At 34.1% G+C, this 10,534-nt stretch overlaps 1 protein-coding gene across 2 annotated transcripts; it reads left to right on the forward strand.

The window, feature by feature from the left end:
* The first annotated feature begins 398 nt into the window (after window positions 1–398).
* LOC107906307 (squamous cell carcinoma antigen recognized by T-cells 3) lies at window positions 399–10,028 on the forward strand. 2 transcript variants are annotated; one of them, XM_016833270.2, is made up of 14 exons: window positions 399–778; window positions 880–1,284; window positions 1,381–1,656; window positions 1,872–2,006; window positions 2,120–2,245; window positions 2,866–2,910; window positions 3,005–3,109; window positions 3,326–3,468; window positions 3,560–3,683; window positions 5,289–5,363; window positions 6,447–6,812; window positions 6,936–7,028; window positions 8,005–8,155; window positions 9,395–10,028. In XM_016833270.2, exons 1-14 carry the CDS (start codon window positions 569–571, stop codon window positions 9,634–9,636), a joined length of 2,496 nt encoding a protein of 831 aa, XP_016688759.2. In that variant the 5' UTR covers window positions 399–568; the 3' UTR covers window positions 9,637–10,028. The 2 variants fall into 2 exon arrangements, with proteins under 2 accessions (XP_016688759.2, XP_016688760.2); XM_016833271.2 differs by lacking the exons at window positions 6,447–6,812; window positions 6,936–7,028.
* The last annotated feature ends 506 nt before the right edge of the window (window positions 10,029–10,534 follow it).

A 10,534-nucleotide genomic window follows, 5' to 3' on the forward strand; every position in this document is an offset into this window, starting at 1 on the left:
GTAAAAAGTATATAAAAATTATATTTTAAAAAAATAAAAAAATGTAAAAAAAAGTTAAATCTAAAAAAGTAAAATTATAAAAATATTTAAAACTATAAAAATTTAAAAGAAATAAAGAAAAATATGAATAAAATTTTGATTTTTTTCATTTAACATATCTAACAAATTTATAAATTTATTGTGCTATTAATGAAAATTTCAATTTTAAAAATAAAGATACCTATAATATTATTTGATTCCTTGATTGAGTTAATTGAATAACAAGTATTTCACGAAATGATTTTTTTTTTTTGCAAAGATAATATTATCACGATAATATTTGAACATGGTAACTTTTAAAAATAATTTTCTTAATGAATATATATTTTTAAAGATAAATAAATATTTTCTTTTGGCAGGAGAATAAAAAATAACATTTCACAGCGTTTTCATAAGGGGGAAAGAGAACACATTCCAGCGTTCGCTTGAAGACCATGTTGATTAATCGTGTGTTATTATTTCAGTCTTATAAAAAGGGTCTAAATTAAAGGAGAAGAGGAAAAAAAAACACAGGAAAAAAGAGAGGAAAATGGAGGAGTTTGAGAAACGACAAGTTTCCATGGAAGAAGACACTGAAATGGAGGAGAGCGATGCTGTTGGAAACCCTAAAGCCAGTCAGAAATCCGGCAGCGATTCGGAGTCAAGCGATTCAGAAGAGGAAGCAGATCAGAATGAACAGCTCTTAGCCCTAGAATACGAGCTCTCCACCAATCCTTCCAACTACGATGCACATGTTCAGGTAAACAGTATTCCTCCTTCTCCTTAGTGAAAGTAAACGTAAACGTATTTTCCTACTACTACTAATGCTACTATTTCCTGTTATTTGATTTGATTTCACAGTACATAAAGCTTTTGAGGAGAAGTGCTGAAATAGAGAAACTAAGAGAAGCAAGGGAAAACATGAATACGTTGTTTCCATTGAGTCCTGAAATGTGGATGGAATGGGCCAAAGACGAAGCTTCTCTTTCTAATGAGTCCAATTTCGAGTCAGTCGAGAAGCTTTACGAGAGAGGCATCTCTGAGTATCTGTCTATCCCCCTTTGGTGTGAGTACCTAAATTATGTGCAAGAACATGATCCAAAAGTGCGTGATTGTTTAGCTGATGGAATTTCAAAGGCAAGAAATCTGTTTGAGCGAGCTGTTACTGCCGCTGCTCTTCATGTTTCTCAAGGATCTCAAATATGGGATGCATATATCCAATACGAGGAAGCTATTTTACTAACTATTGACCAATCTGACATCCAGGTCTCAGCATGATACCTTTTTCTTTACACTCAAATACAGTTTCTCATAAAGAATTTGTTTTTGAGTTGGACTGCTAATCATCCGTTCCTTGTTCAGGCTAAAGAGAAACAGGTCCAGCGCATACGGAGTATATTCCATCGATACTTGTCTATTCCCCTTGCTAGCTTGAAGTCTACTCTTCTAGCCTACAAGGCATGGGAGGTGGAGCAAGGAAATTCCCTTGATGCTGAACCTGGCGATGTTTTAGGGGTTTCTTCCCATGTTGCTTCGGGTTACCAGAAGGCAGAGGAGATGTACAATGCTCGTGCACATCATGAAGAACAGATTACTAGACAGGATATATCTGAGTCTGAAAGGTTTCAACATTACATGGTATACATATCATACTCTAAAATCTCTTTCGTGTGGAAATTCTTTTATTTAATTCTGACTTTGAAGTCAAATTTGGTTTCTTCATGTATTCTTTAAGGCACTGTCTCTTGTTTCTTATGAGACTGAAATATTGTTCTTGCCTCTTTACGCTATTGAAGTGTTGGCTTTAGCATCATTCCGCCTGGTTAAATTGATTAATAATTCATTTGTTGCAGAGCTACTTGGATTTTGAAAAATCTTTTGGTGATCCAGCCCGAGTTCAAATTCTGTATGAACGTGCCATAACTGACTTTCCTGTATCAAATGATCTCTGGCTTCACTATACTCACTATCTTGATAAAACCTTGAAGGTTCTTGGTTTTACTTTCTCTTATTCAATTAACCATTAAAGTTCTTTCTTTTACTTGTTATAACTTCTAATTGGGTTTGCCATACTAGAAATTATTCTTGCTTTTCCTTTTAGGTGGGAAATGTTGTGAAGGATGTTTATTCCAGGGCTACAAGAAACTGTCCCTGGGTTGGAGAACTTTGGGTTCGCTATTTGCTGTGTCTGGAGCGTGGCCTTGCTTTTGAGAAAGAGATATCTGCTGTATGTTGTGTTTTTCAGAGATTAGTAACTCTTGTCTCTGTCTGGACTACATTATAATGTATCAAATAGTTGTTCAAAGTCTGATCTTCAGTCATCATTGTAGGATAACATATAGCTTCTGCATATAATACCTGAACTTTGGCTTGGAGCTCTAGGAAGTTCTTAAACATCAGTTGACCAGGGAAAAAATGCGTATATATATTTTGTTTCTGCTAGTCAAGCATTGCACTAAGGTTTACTATGAGCTCAAAAGAAGAACATAAAAGTGTGGAGAAAATTTATCCAGGCCTATAGAAACATCGGTTCAATTTCAAAATCCCCTATGCCACCTTTTGAACATGCTTTGGTCTCAATGTTTCCATCATGTTGTAATATGATCTTATTTCCACATCAAAATAAACTGAATGCTATCACATTTTCATGGTAGATTTAGAGCAGTTCAATTTTGGTAGTTTGCTTTGGAACTATTAGAAGTTCTATAATCGCCTATTATAGTTTCAAGATTTTTGAAAAGGAAATTTCCTTGACATGTTTGTAATGAGTAATGTGTAAAATACTTTTATTGTTTTATGATTCTATTTAAGGTCATTTAATTGATTTTTTCCTTAAATTTATTTCAGGCCTTTGAGAAGTCCCTTAAATGCACATTTTCAACCCTTGAGGAGGTATGGATTTTTTTTTTTTAAATTGTATCTATTTTAGACTTCATTTGATACTGTTCATGTGTTGAATAGTTTTAACCTCTTTTGTTTGTTCTAGTACCTCGATTTGTTCCTCACCCGAGTAGATGGCTTGAGACGTAGAATTTCATCAGCTAGTGGAGATGGTGTGTTGAACTATTCAATGATTAGGGAATCTTTTCAGGTTTGAATGCATACTTTTTCATCTCCATATTTAAAATAACTTTCATAGTTAAGCAAGTGTGATTGAAGGTTATCAAGCACATTGAAGTATAGTCCTTGTTTTGAGTCATTTTAATTGTATGTAAAAGCATTTTGGAATTCATGGTCTTCTTTATGTATGGGCTAGCAATATGTCCCTTTTGTATGTTTGAGTTTGACACTGAAGTCTCTCTTCCAGCAAGCAGCAGATTACTTATCACCACACATGAAGAACACTGATGGTTTACTGCATTTGCATGCCTATTGGGCCCGTTTAGAGCTGAAATTGGGCAACGATTTAATTGCAGCTCGTGGTGTTTGGGAGAGCTTGCTTAAAACTTGGTTTGACTTTTCAAAGCTTGCATGCATTATTGTATTGTTATTTTAAATATCTGATGTTTCAGAGGTTTCACGAATGTATCCATCTGTGCAGTGGTTCAATGTTGGAAGCATGGAAAAGTTATATAGCAATGGAAATTGAATTAGATCATATAAATGAAGCCAGGGCCATATATAAGAGATGCTACAGCAAAAGATTTAGTGGAACGGGTTCAGAGGTACATTTTCCATGTTTAATGTAAATATAATTTGTATGACTTGATTATGTTCAAATGTTTGCTCAGTCTTCAGTTCAGTGGGTTGTTAAAATAATAAATTGATGTATTTTCTATCTGTATGGCAAATATTTATGTTTCCTTTTTTGCTTTTTTCCCTTCTTTTTACTTTTCTTACTGTTGACTACAAGGCAGAATGTGAGAATATAAGAAACATGAATTTGGAACAGCATTGAAGTTTAGATCATATATAGTTTTTCCTGCTTATTGATTAGTTTAACTTGTTTCTTTTGGGAAAAGGTTTTAAGGTGCTCACAGTAACGTGGTAACTTAGAACATCTCTGGGGAATGATGCCTATTTAAGTTTTTTCCCTGGGGCTAGAAAATTAAGAGGTTTTAGGGTTCATGGAGATTAAATCTTCAAAGGGCCAGAATTAAAGGGAAAGGTCAATGGAAGTTTTGTGCAGCAGGTGAATTAGAAGAAAGAACTTTTTTTTTTAATTCATGTGCTTATGCTTTGAACAGTTACTGAGAACATTGTAGAAAGAGAGGGGAAAGGTGAAGGACGAAATGTGCTTCTGGCCTTCATTCTTAATAATGAGTATCCGCATTTCTTATAATTTCATTGATAAATTCTTAATAAAGTATAAAGGCTCTTCCTAGACCTCTAGTAGTATGATTTTTAGTTGGCAACTTTCTAGAGTGATTTCTGGAAGAATACAAGCTAGATAAAAATTATGCCCAGGTTACAGGATGTATAAAATTATTTCCAGTTTGCATAAAATGGCCAGAAACTATGAACTGAAGTCCTAAATTGCCAGTAATGAAAATCCATATATGAAAAGTAATTTTCTTCATTTGTTGTATCACTTTTAATCATAAACTATAATGGACTATATATATCACTGTTTACTTCTATGCCCAATATGAAGTTGCACCCTAGGAGCCCACAGTAGTTTTATCTATTTGAATGTATAGCAGAATGTGTCAATGCTCATGGAAACCAGAAAACACTACGAATCAGATGTAACGGATGACAGCAGATATCATTCCCTTTTTTCCTTTTCTATCATATGGAAGTCAAAATTTTCTCAATTTTAACATTGAGTGTTCTATCTCTAGTTGATGGTATGATGTGGAACTGATACTATACTAGACTTGTTTATGCATGCGCATCTGTATATGCCTTACTGTGCATGTGAGCTTCTATATGTGCATGTGTGTGTACGGGTACAAATGTTATGAGATAGAGCTATAATTTATTTTATGGCCATAGATCTAATATTCTTCTGTGATATGGTTCATTTTTTTAAGTTTTACTCTTCTTGTCGCTGCCGTCTTTTTTAAGATTAATTGATTTTTTTTCTCTCAACTGATATAGCCAACAACCTGTCTTGGTCCTTTTTTCATAATTTTATAGTTAGTTACTACAGTGACTATGATAACTTAGAATGGTTTACTTATATTTTTAAGATGAATAATAATATCTTTTGGGATTGTAATTTGTGTTGGCTCTTTTATGCCGTACTCCAGAATTTTCTTCTACTGCATTATAAATATCCTTTAAATTAGATGATATATTCCTGCCTAAAAAACAGAATCATTCAGGACATCTGCCATTCTTGGTTGCGCTTTGAGAGGGAATTTGGAACACTGGAAGACCTCAACCATGCTGTGCAAAAGGTACTGAATTTTACTTTTTTTTTCCAGTTCTGCAGCTCATGTTGTTTTGCTTCAGATAATTAACACATTTCCTTTTACAAGTATGGAACTCCACTTCCTTGTAGATGGGTTTAAATTCAATTCAATAAATAATTATATACTAAGTAGTAAAATACATTCTGGAAGTTGTAAGGAATTTAAGAATTTTATATTTTGGCTAGCTATCTTTTTTATTAACATCAAAGTTTCTTAGGAAGGGTAGGCAGTTTAGTCAACAAAGAAGCAAGTGTTGTATTACTTCATCTTCGAAAAAAGAATAAGTACTGTGGAGTAAAAATTGAAATCTTAAATCACCTGCTTTCTCCATCAACTGCCCTACCTGCACCACTTCGTTAGGTGATTATTCTGTCTACTTTCTAAGTCCATTATCCTGATTAATCCACGTGTATAACATTTTTTTATTGCATTCGCTACTCATTGGCTAGGTGGAGATTTGCCATTAGGTGTGAAAAGGATGATAGATCTGATCTAATTTTATTATGCTACCTTTAGTAGTAACATGCTGCAAATCTTGGTTCCATTAAAAATTCTCTACTATTTAGTCTTGAACAACAGTATTTTATTTACTTACTGAGTTTCAGGGTGAAGTTTGAGAACATATTTTATCCCTATTAAACAAAGGTGTACTGTGCCTTTTAGGTGTTTTCTTATTTAGTGAAAAGTTACTAGACTGGATTCTGTGTTTTCAGTACTTTCTTTCCCTCATTAATGTGATGCCATTAACTATTTATGTTTCCTTGATAGTTGTTGGTCACAGATAGTCAGTTTGTAAGTGACTTATGCTTGTGAAGCTTAATGATTTGTTGATCCAAATCTAAGTATTAAAGTACCCTTTCTGCTGCCCTTGGGAAACTACCTTTCATGAGTCTGAAACATCATTTTAGTACATTTTTTAACATCCTCTTGTACTTGCTGTATGCTTAGAAAATTCACAATATTGTAATGTCTGGTTATGTTAAAAACAAAGTGTCATCTGGTTGATGAATAGCCCTGTCTGCCTTTATCAAAGTCAGAATTACTCTTGTTTTCCATACCATCTCTCAGGTTACTCCTCGTCTTGAGGAGCTGCAATTATTTAGGTTACAACAGGAATCTAAATCTTTCACTGGAGCAATAGATCAAAGAGAGCAGACCCTTAAGAACACATCTCGTGAGAGGAGGAAATCAGGTTCAAGTGCAATTGATGAGCAGCCTCCAGCTAAGTGGCAAAAATATACTTCTCAAAATAAGAAATTGCACAAGAAAGAGAACACACAAGGGCTGAACTTAGCTGAAGCAAATGATGGGGAAGAGAAAGAAGGCAAGGTTGAGAAAAAGGTAAATGAGAGGCAGATGAAAGACACTAAGAATACTACATCAAGATTATATAAAGATCAGTGCACTGCATTTGTATCAAATCTTAACATTACGGTAAGTAGGACCCTTAATTTGCTGCTCTTCTACTTTTTATTCAAATAAATGGATAGACTTGCTCTTTTCTGATATTGTTTACTGTTGGATGTATGGATGACAAGTTTATGTTTTTGGGAGCAGGCAAAAGACGAAGATCTCCATCAATTCTTCAGTGATGTTGGTGGGGTCACCGCAATTCGAATTCTGCATGACAAGTTCACTGGAAAATCAAGGGTCTCCCCCCCCCCCTTGAGAATGTGTACTTGCACACACATGCACATGCTTTGTTTTTTTGTTTTTGTACTGCACATGTTACAAAAGACATGGGAAACTAGCTGCATACGTTGCTTACTAGAAGTCAGTCTGGTGCTTAGGCTGAATTTCTATATCACAATCTTTCTTGAGTAGTATAAATTATGTCCTGTACAGTTTAAGGTCCTTTATGAGTGAGTTTTACTGTCTCTGTTGGTAGACTAGTCTATGGCACGCCCATTTTGTGGTGACATGAAACAATTAACAAAAATATTGTTAGATAAATGTTTAAAAGAACATGAGAACCAAAGTTTTTTGAAAACATAAATTACTTGTTAAAGAAAGAAAAGTAGGAATGCAACTGTCGTACAGTGTTGAAATAGAGAAAAATAGTAAAGTTGTAAGTTTAAGAGAAGAGTAGATTTGAACCATATTTTCTAAGAAAGTGAAAGACTATTATATCCTAAACAACTTGTGTTTTATTAACTGGAGGTTTTTTTTTTGCCTTTTTTTCAACTGAGTTGGTGTTACTGGCCTAGTTAAAGCAACTTGGTCAGGGGTTTTATTTAGTATAGCGATAACTTTCCCTAGGAGGAATATTGTGTTTAAACAATCTCAGGCTTTCGTAGTATTTTGCATGCATCATTCTATGATAAAGAATGTCATTTCCTACTGTTTGTGTTTAGTTCTTGCATTCACAGCTGATATGCTCCACCAAGCTGTCTCAAGCATTCAGCAATATTAATTAAAGTCTAATGGTTTATTGTGGGATGATTAATAGACTATGATTCTCTATGAATATTATCAGTTATATGTCTATGGTGGTACTTTCATAGTCTAGAAAATTAAAATTTTTCAATGTTTTAATCTTTTTCGATGTGTTTTACATAGTTTTAGAGCTAATTTTCAGTCGTATGCTCATGTAGTGATGCTCTATACCTTTTATTGAATTTTGAAGGGACTGGCATATGTGGATTTTAAGGATGATGAACACCTTGCTGCAGCTGTAGCGAAGAATAAGCAAATGTTTCTTGGAAAGAAGTTGAGTGTTGCACGGTCAAATCCAAAGCAGGGCAAGAGAGAATCCCTTGCTCATACTGCACCTGGTGGTAAGCTGAAGGGATATAATTTTACTCTCTCCTTTCTCTCCTTAAGACTTTTATTTCCATTTGCATATACATCTCAAGCTATTGGTACAGATGCTTAATTTATTAAATGCATCGCAAACCTTTTCAATGTGCAATGTGTTGTTTGCATGAATATTTGAATTCAAAATTGATAATATTCATTCCTGAAGGCTAGTATGCCTGCAAAACATTGGAAATAAAATTCCTGCTAAACAAAATTGGCTGAGTGAAAATATTTTTTGCCTGAGGTTTGATAATTCCTGTCCTCTAATTTTGTCATATTAGAAAAGCCTCCTAGAAGTGCATAAAATGCCAGTTGACCATAAGCCTAACAGTTGTTAAGGTAATTTGATATCTTTCTGGAAGGGCTTATCTTGGTATTTTAATTTATGAGAAACTTGAGAGGGCTTATCTTGGTAACGTGATATCTTTCTGCAAGGGCTTATCTTGGTAAAAATCATAGAATAGATATCTGAAGTTATGTTTCTATTTTCTTTTTGAAACTTACCTTTAGATCTCCATCCCTTAAAAAAATAGAAAATCCCTTAAGTGGCGTGGGGTGGAGATCTAAAGGTATGTTTCTTCTTCTTCTTTTTAATTCTTTTGTGGCCCCATTGTTAAAATTTTCTTGCCATATCTAATTGACAACCCTTTCAAAGTATTCAAAAATGAAGATTTTCACTTGTGCAGTTAGGGCTAGTTCTTCCATCTTTAAAAGTTTAGAGCTTAATTTGAGTCTTCCTACATTTTAAGGGTATATATGTTCAAACCATGTACTTTAATCAGACTGTTGTGGAAAAGTATGTCCGACCTCTTTTGTATATGCTGGTTCTTTCTTGTATTATGCTGTAGTATCAAGTCCAATGCCTTGAATTAAGGCAGATGGTGCATTTTTAGCGAGGTGTTTTCTTTTTATTTGTATCACATTTACATTTATTTCTCTTCCTTCATCTAGATCTTAAATTACTGTGTCTGAGACATATTCAGACATAAAAGTATGGGCTATGGTTCTCCAAATATATGTAAAAACTCAGCAGAGCTTAATCATACCTGTATCTGACACTAACCCTCCAGTCTGGATAACGTATGTCACCCTTCGCTTTTGTTTAATCCTAGTTTTACAGTAATAAAAGTTTGCTTCTTTTGTGTGTGGTTTGCTGTATCCCCCTTAGCTTGCTTGGTTAGTCTCAGATTCTAATGTTTTCTAAGCTGAAATTGCAGAAGAAGCTAGTAATCAAAGTGGAGGCCACGGGAGATCTGTATCTAAAGAATCTGGTGAAGATTCAAAGGGATCTAGAGGTCGTAAGCGCGTTGAGAACATCCAGTTCAAAGGGAAGAACACATTTGCAGTGCCAAGAAATGTTAAACCACTTGGATGGACTAACAAACCTGGAACCCGGGAAGAGGAAGATGAGAAGCCAAAATCAAATGATGAGTTCAGAAAAATGTTTATGAAAACCTGAGGTTCACTCTCAAGTTTCTGGTTAAGATCAATGCTCAGAATGAATGTTATCTTAGTACAAATTTTACTAGCAACACACCAATTTTTGTGATAAATTAGTTGTGGGCTTTTAGTAACCTATTAGGTCAAGGCTGCTAGACCTTTTTTTTTCCTTTTTTGGATCATAGCTAGACTGGCATGTAAATTGCTAGAATTAAATTTGGTTCTCAAGGTTATCGATGTCTTTAAGGCTCAGCCCATCCTTAGTAACGGCTATACATAGGTCTTTTCCTTTATGTTTACACATTTTGTTGAAGATCGTCTACTGTCTTGGAAACATTTTGCAGCTGGGTTTAGGGTGGGCTTTTAAAATAGGTTTTTCATCGACTTCAATGACACAAACAGATTAAACTACTGCTCTTGTCTTTGATTTAGTAGCATTGAATGTTTATATGAAAAATTCCGTAGGGGGCAGTTATGTTTGTTCTGTGTAAATTCGCGGTGATTTACTCCTATCAAGCTATGTGATTCCATGGGGGGCAGTTTTGTTTGTTCTGTGTAAATTCACGGTCATATGCTATTTCATCAAGATAATAAGGTTGCAGAAGTTATTCTCACAATTCTTTTCAACATGACAAGAGAAAGCATGTTGAAATTGTTGACATTTGTGCCTATAGTCCTGGAATTTAGTTTTTCTACTTTTTAGATTCTAAAATTCAGGTTTAACTATTAACATATTAATTTTTTTTGGTTAAATTTGTTGTGACATTTTGAAATTAAAAAAAAAAGAAGAGAAATTACTCACTTGGTAGTTATGTAATTAATTTGAATTTAACAAAAAAAAATTATTGAATATTAACGGTTGGATTTGAATTTTAAATTTTGAAAAAGAGGAATTAAATTTTAAATTTTTGAAAATA

This window comes from Gossypium hirsutum, chromosome D05, assembly GCF_007990345.1.
Source record: "Gossypium hirsutum isolate 1008001.06 chromosome D05, Gossypium_hirsutum_v2.1, whole genome shotgun sequence".
NCBI classification, from domain to species: domain Eukaryota; kingdom Viridiplantae; phylum Streptophyta; class Magnoliopsida; order Malvales; family Malvaceae; genus Gossypium; species Gossypium hirsutum.

Excerpts from the sequence above, each read along its gene's own strand:
- LOC107906307 (XM_016833270.2), top strand. The coding sequence starts at position 569 with ATGGAGGAGTTTGAGAAACGACAAGTTTCCATGGAAGAAGACACTGAA. Across the intron at positions 779-879 it reads ACTACGATGCACATGTTCAG|TACATAAAGCTTTTGAGGAG; the intron begins GTAAACAGTATT and ends TTGATTTCACAG. Across the intron at positions 8,156-9,394 it reads TGCTCATACTGCACCTGGTG|AAGAAGCTAGTAATCAAAGT; the intron begins GTAAGCTGAAGG and ends CTGAAATTGCAG.